This window comes from Lepidochelys kempii, chromosome 14 (assembly GCF_965140285.1).
Source record: "Lepidochelys kempii isolate rLepKem1 chromosome 14, rLepKem1.hap1, whole genome shotgun sequence".
NCBI classification, from domain to species: domain Eukaryota; kingdom Metazoa; phylum Chordata; order Testudines; family Cheloniidae; genus Lepidochelys; species Lepidochelys kempii.
Genome location: NC_136393.1, coordinates 6,343,579 through 6,358,743, shown reverse-complemented (window position 1 = coordinate 6,358,743; position 15,165 = coordinate 6,343,579). Strand labels below are relative to the sequence as shown.

General features: G+C 46.0%; 1 protein-coding gene across 2 annotated transcripts in view; it reads right to left on the bottom strand.

Moving 5' to 3' along the window:
- LOC140897711 (cilia- and flagella-associated protein 337) overlaps positions 1 to 15,007 on the bottom strand; it is a 52,133-nt gene extending 37,126 nt beyond the window's left edge. For both annotated transcript variants that reach the window (XM_073310656.2, XM_073310657.1), the window contains exons 1-9: positions 14,383 to 15,007; positions 12,145 to 12,412; positions 11,420 to 11,566; positions 10,696 to 10,818; positions 9,358 to 9,529; positions 8,084 to 8,130; positions 6,806 to 6,943; positions 4,765 to 4,953; positions 1,422 to 1,613 (exon numbers count right to left, since the gene is read on the bottom strand). In XM_073310656.2, the coding sequence (XP_073166757.1) occupies positions 1,422 to 1,613; positions 4,765 to 4,953; positions 6,806 to 6,943; positions 8,084 to 8,130; positions 9,358 to 9,529; positions 10,696 to 10,818; positions 11,420 to 11,566; positions 12,145 to 12,412; positions 14,383 to 14,504 (1,398 nt within the window). In that variant the 5' untranslated portion in view covers positions 14,505 to 15,007. The remainder of the gene's footprint in view (positions 1 to 1,421; positions 1,614 to 4,764; positions 4,954 to 6,805; positions 6,944 to 8,083; positions 8,131 to 9,357; positions 9,530 to 10,695; positions 10,819 to 11,419; positions 11,567 to 12,144; positions 12,413 to 14,382) is intronic.
- Between the last annotated feature and the right edge of the window lie 158 nt (positions 15,008 to 15,165).

Genomic DNA, 15,165 nt, shown 5'->3' with positions numbered 1-15,165 from the left:
TCAAAAGTAAAAAAAAAAAATGATTCCAGGTCGAACTGAAAACTAAAAATGTTGCAATTTTCAACAAACCGAAAAGTAAAAAAAAAAAAAGATTTTGGGTCAAACAAAACTTTTGTTTGTATTATGACCATTTTTAAATGTTTGTGGATTTTTTAAAAACAAAATTAAAGAGCATTTTGAAAGACAAAGGTATTTCAAACCCCAAACATTTCATTCTGAAAATGTCAAAGTGAAGCATCTTAATTTTTTTCTGATTTTTTTTTTCAAAACAAGCAATTCCAGGAAACCAACACTAAGTCGCAAAACGTTTGAGTCGCTGAATTTGCATTTTAATAAAAATATAGGCCAAAAAATGTCACACAGCTCTAATTCTGGATTAATGCTTTTATGCACACGATGCCTCTGGAAGGGGAGCCAAGTATGATATTCTCTGTTTCACAGTCCCATACATTTACCACTAAAAAAGGACTTCCTTGCTAGCCCTGATTCTTAGGGAAATGGCAGAATGTAATCATATTTACTTTTATGTAGTCCAACTACCAACCTGCAGTGAAGGTGTGTGCATTCTTTTTAAGCACTTATTTGGCTTAAAATTATTAATTGCTAAAATTGCTGAGAAATTTTGCCCCCTCTTTTAATTGCCTGCAAAATGAAAAAAATTCAAAATACTATAATAACAACCTCTTCAAAAGGCAAGAGGAGATAAAAGAAACTCCTGTTGCCTCAAAAACAGCTGCACACTCGTTCCTTGGCCACAGTTACACGTTGACTTTCCATATGCTTTGACACTGGCATCAGAATACTGGGAATGCCCATGATGTCTTTCAGCCCAGGATCTCAAATCACTTTGCAAAGAATCATTAGTTAATGAAGCCTCACAATGCCCTGATAAGGTAGGTGAGGAATTCATGGAAATTGCTTCATTCACCTATGGAGTGAAACCTGGCAGCTTTGTAGCAAAGGAAGTAAAGAATGACACAATACACTTCTGTATCCAATTGAAACCGCTGGAGGAATTTTGGGAGGCAGAATGAGCTGATATGCGACAAGAGCACTGGTGTCAAAATGCCTGTTCTCATGAAAAGTGTCTTAGAATCTTTCAGGACCACAAAATGGATGGGAGTGCCTTCGTTTTACAACCTGGTCAAAAGCTGGCCCCTTGGGCAGCGTGGTACCCATTAACTTTGTGCTGAGTCAGGCGTTTCGTTTGTCATGACTCAGATGGAAGAGCACCCCCTACTGAACCCCCACACCACCTGCTGCAGCACCTCAATGCTCCTTGGAGGTCTTCTACCCAAACACTGATCCAGTGACGTATCAAACGTCCATCTGGCATGGTGCATATTGAACAAGAGAAGGAGAGGTGAACATTGCCATTAAAGGAGGAGCGCTGGCTAAAACCTAGCACAAATATGACAAACCGAGTCCTTGGAATAGCTGAATACGTGTCCTCGGGGCTCATGGATGGCAACTGCCAGAATTGTAGTATAATGTCCCTGAAAGGTAGCAATTGGCCAGCTTGTGACATATTGGTTCCAGAGTTGCACAGCATGATCCACCCCTCCGGTAACCAGCAGATGCAGGGATTTGCAGTAGTCGAAGCATTTTACACCCTTGAAAAAATAGGAAAAAAGCAGTAAGTGTTTTGGAAAAGTTTGTACAGTCTATGCAGAGTATCCGGAATGATGCTGTGCAGGGCAGAGAGGCCCAAGAAGACTCAGGGCTCATCTATACTTAAAACACTGCATCGGCGCAGTCCAACCCCCTGTTCAAAGCAGGACCTAAACTATGCTAATGGGCGAGAGCTCTCCCATTGGTGTAGTTAATCCACCTCCCTGAGAAGTTCTCCCACTGACATAGAGCTGTCTACATGGGGGCGGGGGTGGGTGATGGTGGTTAGGTCAGTGTAACTATGTTGTTCAGGGGGATGGATTTTTCACACTCCTAAGCGACATAGTTATAGCAAAGTAATGCTGGGTATCTGGCCTCAGTACAATGTTAAAGCACACGAGGGAACCTTGAGTGCACACCAGCAAGGTCTACCAGGACCAATTAACATGCAGCATGTTAGTGTATCGTAGAACTCACACCCCTGTAGAGCACATCACCCTACCTTGTAGACAAGGCCTCAGGAATAGTGGGGTTTTTCCCCTTTTCATATTTCAGCTTTGTGATTCAGATATCAGACATTGTTACTTTTTTATCCCTGATTGATAAAGAAAGGGTTCTGAGAATAATTTCGGTCACAAAGAAGCTCTTAAATATTATGATTAAAAAAATGCACTTCCCCCGCGTCTCGCATAATCTACTCAGACATACAAAGGAAACCTTTGCACTTCGCAATTAGAATTTCTGTCCGGATCGGAGGGCTCCAATTCTTTCTTTCCATGACTAAATTTTTCTGTGATTGTAGACCAGAGGGGGGAAAAGGCCTGTTTTGATTTCAGCAATGCTAAGTTTTGTTTAACTATCCAATTGCAAAACCACAATGAACTGAATGGAGCTAATTTAGATGCTTCCAAAGATTTGGTTTCAAATTCTATTTTTCCTGAATTTCATTAAGCTTTGTGGAGTCTATCTATGCTGTTGCTTTTATTGTAAAAATAGAATTGTTAGCTAGTAAAATATACTTGCTATTTTTTTCATATTGAATTAAAACAGCGTAACTCCCATTGAAATCAATGGGAGCAGGTTAGGCACCTAAACCTACTTAGGTGCGTTTGAATATCCATCTAGCTCAAGGGTGGGTAAACTTTTTGGCCCGAGGGCCACATCGGCGTTGCGAAACTGTATGGAGGGCCGGGTAGGGAAGGCTGTGCCTCCCCAAACAGCCTGCCCTCGCCCCCACTCCTTGTCCCCTGACCGCCCTATCCCAGGACCACCTACTCCTAACCGCCCCCCTGGGACCCCACCCCCCATCCAACCCCCTGTTCCCTGACCCCCTGACCACCCCCACCAGAACCTTTGCCCCATCCAACCACCCCCTGCTTCCTGTCCCCTGACTGCCCCCTGAGACCTCCTGCCCCTTACTAACCCCCCACTTCCCCCCTCGCTCCCCGCCCCCTTACCATGCCACTCAGCGGCAGGACTGGCTTATTGGAAAGCCTGGGAGGTGGGCGGGCGCAAGCCGCGCTGCCCCTGCGACAACGTGGCTGCAGGGGAGGGGGGACAGCCTCCCCAGCCGGGAGCTCAAGGGCCGGGCAGGACGGTCCCACGGGCCAATGTTGTCCACGGGCCATAGTTTGCCCACCTCTGATCTAGATGCCTATATGCATCTTTAGGCAATATCTCACAAAGACCAGGGTATGGTTACACAACCTATATTAGGTCGACTTACAGCCACTGCAGTAATTACTGTGGTGATGCATGTCCACACTGCCCTCCTTGCACGTGCTCACCAGCAGCGCTTCCACTGACCGAAAAGGGACAGTGTGTGCTCTCTTTTCCTGTCCTTTTTCACTAGGCAGAAGACGTGTTCTCTCTGCGAGAAGCCCCAGGCGGCTTCCCAGCCGGGAATGGAGAGCAGGGGGTTAGGAGGGGCTCCTGGCAGGCTTCCCCTTCCACCCCCCTGCTCCTCATTCCTTGCTGGGAAGCCACCTGGGGCTTCTCGCCTCCCCGTTCCCCTCTGGGAGTAAACGCAGAGAGAACACGTCTTCTGCCTAGTGAAAAAGCACAGGAAAAGACTGACAAATGTGCAACCCTGTAGAAAGGAAACAGGGCCCTGTGGTTAGGATACCAGCCAGGGGCTGGAGAGACCCAGATTCAATCCCCTGTTCTGTCATAGACTTCCTGTGTAGCCTTGGGTGGGATCCACAAAGGTGCCTAAGCTCCAGTGTGATCCACACAACTCCTGCTGACCTCTGGAGGCGTCTAAAGTAACTTGTCACCTACGGTTTTTGGGTAAAGGTTTCCTTGGGCTCTTGTGTTCCTGCCTTGGAGCATGCACACTGCTGCCCCACTCCAGGCATATAAACGCCGATCTCCTGCCTAAATCCCCGAGTGATCCGTGAACCGGGGGAAGAGAGGCATTTGCTCGCCTATTTCATGGGGCCCAATCCAGTAGGCCACCTCTGAGCATGCTGCTGGATTGGGTCTCTTTCAAACTCTGGTGGTGGCACCGGTGCCCCTCTTATAGCCTTTAGCTCAGTGGTTAAAGCACTCACCTAGGGTGTGGGAGACCCAGGTTCAATCCACCTGCTTGAGGGGGGAGAAAGGAATTGAACCGGGATTTCCCGCCTCTCTCTCAGAAACATGCTCCAGCCACTGAGCTATGGGCTGTTTTGACATGTGTCTCCTTCAGACTCTCCCGTTGAGGCTGTTCCACTGAGGACAGATAATTAAAGTGACTGGGCCAGAAAGAAAGAGACAGTGGGAATGACTGTAGCCTGGTGGTTCAGGCACCAACGTGGGCAGTGGGAGACCTAGGGTCCAGCCCCTCTGCTCCAATCCCGCTTTCCTTGCAACTCCATGTCATTTTGTGGATCTAGGCCTTAGTCTCTCTGTACCTCAGTTCCCCACCTGTACATTGGAGTTAATAGCCCTGTCCTCACAGGGGTGTGGTGAGGATAAAGACTTTAAAGATTGCGAGGTGCTCAGATACTGGCTTAATGGGGGGCCAGATAAGTACCTGAGAGAAATAAGAAGAGCGATAAACTCTGGTGAGTATAAAAACAGGAATATAATATTATCAAGTATACGTGACTGTGTTCATTTTGCCTGATGCTGGAGTAAAAACATTGGCCACAGGACAGGAAGTGGAGCTACCTTCTTGATTTTCCAGGTGTAAACTTTTCTCTTTCTGAGAATATCCATGATCACCACTGAGGTCTTGGGACTGCCTGAGGATGTAATGATGAGTTCTCCCTCTGCTACATACTGGATTTGGGAAACTGCTTCCTTGTGCACCTCTGGGATGGCTTGATATTGCAGGAGCTTACTGTGCTCTTTAATTTCCTGGGAGAAAACAAGGGATAGAAATGTCACAAGGCTAGTTCACCTACTAATCACCCAGCATAATATGAACAGTGGTAGCATGCACACAGAAAGGGAGAACTATAGAGGGGTTGGAACAGCAAAAGAGATGTAGGGTTTAGCAGTGAAGTTTGGTGAGCCCTGGGCCTAATGCGATGATGTTTATGATGCCATGCCAACCCAGCAGACTATTTTGTCCCCCGGCAGTGTGATTAATGACTTCATGGTGGGATTAGAGTTGAGCCCGAGAGGCACAGTTCAGATCCAGAACCAAATATCCCCAGGCTTAGGGCGTTCAGGGCTTGGTCTGGGACAATTCTGAATGGCCGTGCACAGCGGTTATATTCTTGTCCACCAGGCACAAACCTGCGATGTTTGCCTCAACTTGAAACCAGCTTGTTTGGAAGGATTTCTCTAGTTCCCTCCATCCCCACTCGCCAAGCTCTAAAAATAACCCACTATGCTTCTATTTATAACCGAGAACAGCAGCAAGAAACTCTGCTCACATGCTTGGGAGCTACTGCAGCCTCACATTCTTTGATATGAACCTAGGGTGGTGAAGGCGTTTTACAGTCTGAATGCTAGAGATATGCCTCTAATTTGTGTTGCCCAGTGGACTCTCGCAGCCTTGACCTTTTATCTCAGCCCAGAGCAGCATCCAAGGCTATTTCCTTTGAATAGATGTGAATTCACCTTGGGCAGCTCTCTCATTCCAAAGGGAATTTTTTTTTATATATATAGAATTTTTTTTATAGCAACTCCTGCCCAGCTCTGTAGAAATGAATATTTCACAAGCACTGAATTCCCCCACCCTTCCATTATTTGTAGAAGCTGGATATCAGAGATTAATGTAGAGGGTTCAGTGGGGCCCAGGAATTTAGAGGGCCCTTGGGAACCCCTGCTTAACTGAGAAGATTCCCTGTTTATCCTCCTCATCTTGCTACGGGATGACTTCTCTGTCTGGCTGAGGACAACTGGACTTGGCTTCTGGCTCAACTGGGACTTAAGGTCAAGACAAACCTTAAGTGGTGAAGTTTCGATACGGTTTTGCTAACACACGGGCTAGTAGGTCATGCCTTCGTCACCATCTGAGAGCTAAGCCAATCTGAGAATAATGGTGTGTGTGTGTTTGTGTGTAGGTCATTAGTAGAGGAGTTTAAAACAACCTGGTAGACTTGTGGGCTGATCGAAGCAGTACCCAGAATTGTGTCAGCTGTGCAGGTTGGGTCCCAATCCCTGTATCACCTTCGATACAGGTCAGTGCTCTTCCAACTTTATCAACTAGGGAAGCCCTGCATTAGAATAATGTTTGGTCCACTCCTTTATGGACCGAGAGGGAGAGCCTGGGGAGGAGGGGAAGCATTTGGTACCCTGTAGAGGCTACAAAGCCTGTGCTCCTTACATGTCGCTATCAGGACTGGCTCTAGGCACCAGCCAAGCAGGCATGTGCTTGGGGTGGCACAATTCCGGGGGCGGCCTTCCGGCCACCCTTTTTCATGTATTTATTTATTTTTTGCTTGGGCGGCACTCCAGCTAACTGCTGTGAAGTGGGATTCTCTCAGTTAAAGACAGAGTGGGGCAGCACTTGGCGAGATGAAAGTTTGTGAATTCTTGCCTGACGTAGCTGGGCTGATGGGGAGAAGATAGTGGTATCTACTTGGCTGTGGTAGCTAAGCCTGACCTAAACTGGACCATCTTTCCTAGCCTAGGTTCTGTTTTCTAGGGCCTCCGAAAAGAGGCCAGGAAGGGCCGTGGCAAAGGAGGGATGCTTAACACCATTCTTAGCACCATTTGAAGTTTAGCACCATTCTGGAAGGTGCCTTTCTGCCCGCACCTGCAGGAAGACTCTCTGTGGCCCTGACTGATCTGAAAAGGGCTTTTCAAAGATGCCCAAATGAGGGTGCAGCAGCCAGAGCAGGTGAACGTCACCGTGGTCATCTCCCCAGAGCAGCAAGGAGCGACTCCCTAAGGACTGGAAGGAAAACAAAAACACAGAGGAGGAGAGAGGAGTTGGGATTTGCCGGGGGAAGCTGATGATGTTCCCTTTATGGTCCATCTTCGCACGGTTAACAGCGGATTAAACATACACTGAATGTAATTGCGCTTGAGTCACTGCTGAAAACCATGCTACAGTCCGTTGGCCCAAAGCCAGGGAATTGGCCCACGGCTCGAGTAGGGTGCTGGGCATGCCTTGGGGACCTCTGCAGGGAGCTCTGACACAGCACCCCCCATGCTGTCTGTGCATCCACCCCCTGGGTCCATCCGAAACACACCCGTGCCATGCCCCAAACTCACCACATGTGGCCACACAGTATGCCCCTTCCCCCCAAGAGCTGGGCTCTGTCCAGTCTAGCAGGCTCGTACATGTGCCCTCCCCAAATCCTGGCTCTGGACTAGGGTAGCAGCACAGCTTTGGGTCCCTGTGTCAAGGCCCTCACACACTGCAGAGAAGTAAGATTTGCCCCATCCAGCACAGACAGCTGATAACAATCAAACCCCCTGACACAGGGTGTGAATTGGAACCATCTCTGTCTCCTGTACAGGCAGTATTGATTCTGCTCCCTTTATAGACACATTGATTCTGTTACCCTTATATATAACATTGCATGTCTCCCTATAGACACCATTGCACAACTGGCTAAGTACATCACTGGTGGAGTGGGGCAGGTTTGCCTTTCCCTGAAACATCAGGTGCCCACCTCTGCTACAAGCAGGGCATTGAATTTGATGGAGAAGGCTCTGATCCGCTCTGCAAATCCTCTGTTCCCAAGAAGATTATAGCTAGAAAAGCTTCCTAAATAAATCCCACTTTCAAATCTGAGAGCACCCTTGTCATTCCTTTAAGTAATAATTAACTTTTCCTTCTTGCCCTGAATCTTGACGGGCTTCTTAGTCCCTCACAAGAGAATGGTAGCCAACAATCGTTGTGACCTAAGTCAGGATGGGTTCTTGCATCTGAAATATAAGACAATCCTAGACTGTGACCTTACCACAAAGAGTTAGAGCTTGGCACAAATGCTCATAAACACTTTTACGTGTTGGGGATAAACAGTGAAGGTTACGGGTAACTTTATGAGCACATATTGAAACACAAAGTGCGGTGCCACCGTACCTTTGCATCATACCAGTAGTACAACGAAGTTGGAACATTTTTCAGAGCTGGAGGGATAGAAAGAGAAATGGAATATTAGAATTATTCATAACTTTTTTCTACCCCACGTCCTCAATATCCATTTTTCCATGGGATACGTAGAAAGGGATCCTGTTCGCTCAATGCAGTGGGAGGGGATGGAGATGCATAGAACTAATCACTCTAATGATTAGTTAATGGCAGGGAACAGTGTAAATTCCTTGGGTATGCATGAAAAAAGAGAGGCCAGAATGATGTCTAGTTTTCTCTACCTATATCTATTTTCATGGTCAGCTACACACTCTTATAACCATCAACATAACCATCACTAGAGACAGACATGAACCAAAACTCTGGGCCCAAATACTCATTGAAGTGCTGTGAAATTCAGAAATGGATCTGAATTTAGCAGCTCAGCCTGTCTCTAATCACTTCTTGCATTCACCTACTCCCAGCAATTGCTGTATTGTCATTTATTTAAATAAGGTTCATTGGGCCTGTTTCTCCATTGCAGGAGGTAAATGCTACCACGTGAGAATGGTAGCACATCACTTCCACTAGCCGCACAAGCTGCAAGACAGTGTAGAATCAGATCCACTATACATAAAGGGCCAGCTCCTCATATGATGTAAAATTGGATCTCAGTGGAGCTATACTAACGAATGCCAGTTGAGGATCTGACCAAAACCACATTCTGCCCGATTTATAGCTCAGGTAATCCCATGGGTCACAAGCTGCTTTCACTAGTGTAAATTCAGCTTGACCTCGCTGCACCCAATGGAGCCAATCTGGATTTATGCCAGTACCAGTGTGAACAGAATTTGGTCCACTGACTTCAGTAAGGGTCATCATTCCAGCCTTCAGTTTAAACCTTTATGCCCATACATCTATAGGAATCCATCTCCTCCACAGCTGACCTACTAGTGAGTGTTGGGGTCTGGTTCTGAAGCTCCAACTCTCCATCTGCTGCATGGCTTTAGCTACCTGCCTTTGGCCAGTTTTGGCTAACTCCATTAAGCAGTAGGAGAGAACAACAACAGGGACCCCAGAGAGACTGCAGTGAGCAGCAATTAAGGACTTTTATTTGGTTTCTTGCTCTCCAAAATACCCAGGTTTCTGTGCAAATAGCCTGGTGTTTTCTCCCCAGAAAGCAATGCTGGAAATCAGAAGCCTGATTTAGACGATACCCAAACCTCAGAATAGAATCTGGAAACATGAACAGAGGCCCCTCCTATTAGTAAAACCCTAACTTGTACCAAATAAATGAAACTCTTCAAAAAGGTTTGCCGTGGACACGTCAAAAAAGTGAATATCCCTGCAGGTGGTGGCTACTGCGATTTTGTGGACATTTGCCATGTACGCAGCATCTGTGGTCCAGAATTTCAACCTTCTTTTTTCTGCTTGAGAGCCTTTGGAATCTGTTGCAATCTGTTAGAAAACAAGCAGCAAAGGAGAACTCAAAAGATTGGAATCCCTCTCAGAAGAAATGCACTGGGGCCACCTTCAGCATGAAACAGCCATTCCCTGATGAAGTTAATATGCCTGGATTCTGCAAGGAGCTGTGTATTTTTCATCTCCCACTGAAGGCACTCAGCACTTGACAGGAATTTCTCAGTGGCACCTAGCAGTGCCAGGGGCATACTGCTTGGAAAATGAAGGTAACCTGCTAATCCTAGCTTCCCAAACATATGCATTATTAGTGATCTGTACTGCAGTAGCATTAAGCGTCATGGACTGGGGCCCCATTGTGCTAGGTGCTGTATACACTCCCAAAGAATTTACAATCTAAGTAGTCACCAACAGACAACCGGAACAGATGGACAGACAGGCACTCTGACCCCATATAATGCTAGTTGATGCAATGCATTTAACGATACACAACAATGCAAACCCCTTATTTTCCCCAGGGCAGATGGAAGGAGTACAAGGAGCCACAAGAAGCGGTTTATGAATGTAGGTACTGGATTCTCATTAGGGAGGGTTTAAACTAGAATTTCCCAGAAAAGAGAAATTCTGACACTTTGGAAAATATTTGATTCAGATTCAGAATGAAACACAGGAATTTTGGAATTTCCCATTATGGGAAAAAACAGTGTTTCATTTCAAAAATGCTCCCAGGCTCCCCAGCAGTCCACCCGAGGAGTTGAGGGCCCACGGGCTTCCAGGACCCCTAGATCCCAGGGTAGCTGGCTGGGCTGCCTGACTGTCAAGTTGGATACCTCAGGGAGTCAGGGAGCCGGCTGCCCAGGGAGTCATGCAGCCAGGTAGCTACCATGGAACCTGGAAGCCCCAGATCTGCAGCAGCCCTCCAGGTGGGCAGCCAAGGAACTAAAGCTTTTATTTCCATTTTCCTATAGACAGTCAACATTTGGGGGCAAAACTGAAATTTTCTTGCAGAAAATTTGAATCTTGCGGAAACTACATTTTCCATCGGAAAACATTCCTTTGTAAAATCCCAACCAGCTCTCATCGTCATTGCAAAGAGGCTAAACTCTCCTTCAGATAGCAATTTATTGAGTGAAATCTGGATGCTGAATTACTCCCAAGTTCAGTTGTCACTGCATTTACCCCCATGCTATTACCAACCTCTTTACCTCATAAGTTTTCTGAATATGTAGAGCGCTGTCCCAGGTAGTAAGAACTCCTCCTTTGCTGACACTCACAAACCAGAGTGGTGGTGGAGAAGAGATGGCCAATAACCTGGTAGTTGGTGCCAGCTGAAAAACCAAGACACATCTTGCTCCAGTGGTCAGATCTCACTCTCTTCTCCATTTCACATTATATACGTGCCTGTAATTCAGCCATTGTGTTCAATGGTGGGTATAAACAAGGCTAGGATTTGACTGTACACCTTCAAAGTTATAGGGAAATGCTCAACCCAACTGGTCCAGAAATAGGTAAATTATGACCCTGCCCTTTTATTTGATAAAGTGACCTCTCCCTAGATTTAAGTGCCTGCCCAGAATTGTTTTACAGTTATGTCAGTGGAACAAATCTGGAATTCTTTATTCGTTTTTTACTAGAAATTCAACAAGAAAAGCTGCCCTGAAGACAATTCTAGCTAGACAGAAAACTCTGCCAGCCGCTGTCTGCCTGTGTCCTCAAGAAAACTGCAATAAAGCTTGTGGGGGAAAAAAGAGTAAAGCTCAAGTTTTTAATTCCTTTTATATTTTGTTTGTGAAGGAAAAATGCAGCTGAAGAAGAGAGGAATATTGCCGAACTACACACAGCACCAGAGAATGGTTACACTGCTAGCCTGTCCAGTTACAATTCAGCTCCTCCACCCTCTGCGACCAATACACTTCCCTCTCCGCTCACCTTGTTCTGCACACAGTGTCGGATGAGGGGCTCCCTGCCAAGGAAGATCTCCTTCTTGGCTTTCATGTAGTCCCTTTCTTTGTAATAGAGCAGCAGGTATGTGCAGAACTTGTTCCAGTCAATAAGGCCATCACAGCTGGTGTCAACCTCAAAAAACATGGCAACAAACAAGGAGGGGGAAAAGCCAATGTGACTTCACAGGGAGCGGGAGCAGGCTCAATAGTCCTAGTGATCAAATTCCACTCTGATTACTCATCGCTTGTATTACAGAAGCACCCGGAGGGTCCACCAGGTAACCCATTGTGTTAGGCACTGTACATACATATAATGAGACAGTCCCCGAATATGATGAGCTCACAGTCTAAATGGATAAGACGACATAGGGCGTGAATCTCCATGTCCCTGCATGTATATACCTGTACAAAGTAGCTGTAAAATGCTATGAAATCGTGGTACTTCACTCAGTCTGGTGGTAGCATTTTACCTCCACAAGATGCAAGGCCTTGGAGAAGCAGTTAATGCTGAAGTCCCAGGCAGCCAGTTACAAGACTAGCTGCCATAAGGTAAGAGTCCTAATGGGAAGGGGAGTAATGAAGGGACATGCAAGGAAAAGATCAAAATAAGAGTGTTTCAAAATAACGTGGTGCCTGCATGCTAGAAATGCTAACTGGCTGGGATGGGAATTATTTGCATTCATGACTCATCTAACCCTAGATCCTCATTACCTTGTTGAAAAGCAGCTCCGATTGGTTGTTCCAGATCTCAGAGCCAGTCAGCTCTGACAGGACTCTATGAAACTCTTGTAGAGTCAGACTTCCTGGTGGCTCCACTTTCTGTTTTCTGCAGGGTCTCACCCACTGGTCTTTATTCTCTGTTTCCCTGCCTTGGTCTTCCCCTTTGGGAGAGGTGTGATGAGCAAACAATGCTTCCAGGAGCTGCAAGTGACCCAGCTCCAGCTCTTCTTCCAGACGGGGGCTTTTACTCTGATCAAAGCTGGTAGAAGAGGGAAGCAAAGCAAAGAAAATGCTCATCGAGGACAGGATAGGCACAGATTGTTGTGGGGGTATGTACTGCTCAGATCCAAGGGTGTTAATTTGCTAAGTGCTCTCTTACAGGGAGTAGTAAGAACAAGAGGACTGCAGAGGGGTCAGTATTTCTGAAAATCAGGCTTAACGAGCTTCATGTTGGACACCCAACATTAGTGGACTCTTGAAAATGTAGACATTAAGCTCTCCGGGTGTGCCTACCCTGCCCTTAAAAATCCGCGGCTGACCTGTGCCAGCTGACGCAGGGCTTGGGCTAAGGGCCCGTTTAATTGCTGTGTAGCCATTCGGGCTTGAGCTGGAGCCCAGTTTCTAGGACCCTCAGAGGTGGGAGGGTCCCTGAGCCCGAATATCTACACTGCACTTCAATAGCCCATTAGCCCAAGCCCGAGTCAGCTGGCACAGGCCAGCCGCAGGTGTCCACGGCAGGGTAGACATAGCCGCTGTGGCTCAGTTTCAGCCATCTGTCAATCATTAGAGTGTTCTGCATCACAGTGTTTTTGGGAGGCTTCGAGATCCTTCGATGGAAGGCACAATTGTTTATTTATGATGATGATGACGATTACTATTAGTGCAATAAATGCAAGAGCGGCACCAGAGAAAGCAGGAAGTGAAGATGAAGCGAGTGTACCAGGCTGCTTTCCACACCCTCACAAGTGATAGTATTTCACCAGGAAATCCCGTGTGGCTTTCCCTTAGTGTTTCTCAAAGTCCCAAAGAGACATTTCCCTGTTCCTTTCTCCCCCCACATGCCCATTTCCAAGGCCCTGAGTCTTCGCGACTTTCCTCCTAGCTGAGAAGGAATGGACGTGACTCTTTGCACTGCTCCTGAACCAGCAAGGGGGCTAGTACAGAGCTATGTGGGGCACTCTCTTCCCATCCCTGGGGGCTGGATATAGTCTGAAACTCAGAGCCAGATCATCAGCTGGCACAAATCAGTGCATCTCCACTGACTTATCCTAGCTGAGGATTTGGTCCTCTGAGCCTCTATCTAGTCATAGGCTGTTCCACCCTTGCACTTTTTTCTCAAGTATTTAATTCCCAAACCAAGTGCACTCAGATCTCAATAGCACATGATGCCATGGCAACATTTTCTCTATGGCAAGCATGTGATCAGATGAAAATATCCAGTGTGGGTCACTGCATAGCTTGGAGGAAATAATGACGACTCTAACACATATTAATTCCATGATTACAGGGGGTAATTCACAGTCAACTAATAAGCCACAATTTTTTTTTCTATTCAAGGTGTTGCTATATTGAAGTACAACCTGTTGAATTCTTATTTTGTACCGAAAAGATTTAAATAAGTACAACACAGCATAACTTTCTATTTGATTATATTCAGCTTCTTTTCATACGGTCTTTTCAGAGGAAGTTACAACAAGTTTAATAGCTGCCGTAAGTAGGTAATATGAACAGCAGCATCAACAACTGTGGATGACCACTGAGGATGGTGGGTGTGCGACATATCTATGACGTTGTTTCCTTCTCGCCAGGTACTGGATAAGCTTTCGGCGTGATGTATGTCGATGTAGCCATGAGCTATGTTCATTCAACTGACAACCAATGGACTTGCACGGCTAAAACCCAGGTTGAAAAACGTGCAACATAGCGTCATGTCTTAAGGGCTTGTTGCTGTTGGGAAATTAGTGCACTGCAAGCAAAAGTGTGAATTTACAGCACTGTCTGCTCTGCGCTAACTCCTTGTGTGGACACTAGAAGTGCCTTTGTGAAACTTAGCTTAATACACTTTAAAGAGTACTACATTATCCTAGGGCACTTTTAGTGCTCAGTAAAAGCGTGCACCCAGGAACTTAGTGCAGCGCAGCTAGTGTGCTGTAAATTCACACCCATTTAGACAAACTTTCCATTTAGACAAACCCTTAATAAATGTACTATTCTCAGAATGGAACTTACCATGTTATACGTGCTGGTACTTCTTGCTTATACGCACACCAGGAAGAATTCTGCTTTTGCTTTTCCATCACTGACATTTCAACTTTTTCTCCCTCTTTCCTGAAACTGTGATGGTTTTTCATGGCCTTTTCCCAGGACGCCAAACCTAATTAAGTTGTGACACTGGCAGAACCAGAGTTAATTCAATATCTTTTTCTTACCAAAAAAAAAAATCAAGATCTGAATGATCTTCAGCTGGAGCAAGGTGGAAGTTCTTCTCTGAGTTCTCCTGAGACCCTTATCCAATAATCCTTGAGAATTTGCTTGGCACCAAAAATAAATGTTTTCAGGAAGCCACGCTGACAATCTTGGTGGTAACTGCAATACGCTATGGCTGAATCAAACACTGCTCTTCAGATGCAAGCTAAACCAATGTTTCAAGTTTTCCCAAGCCAAGATATGCCATACCATGGAAGCAAACTAGCTAGTGCATTCTCAGACAGCTGCACTGCTTAGAGGCTCCCAAATACATGAGCAGGTGAATATATTACCCAGACAGAGAACTAGAAGCTTCATTTTGAAAGGCCAGTAGCAGGTACATTGGGAAGTGTATTCTGCAGTGTTACTAGCCTGGACTTGCATAACACGATCCATTCTGCTTATAATTATTTAGCAACAGTGCTCAAGAAATGTTTCAACGCAAAGGAATTTCACTTGGGGGATGGGTCCATGCAAAGAAAAGCATTTGGTCAATTTATGATTAACCTGATAATTTGCAGTTGATATCTACAGAGAGGAGAGACA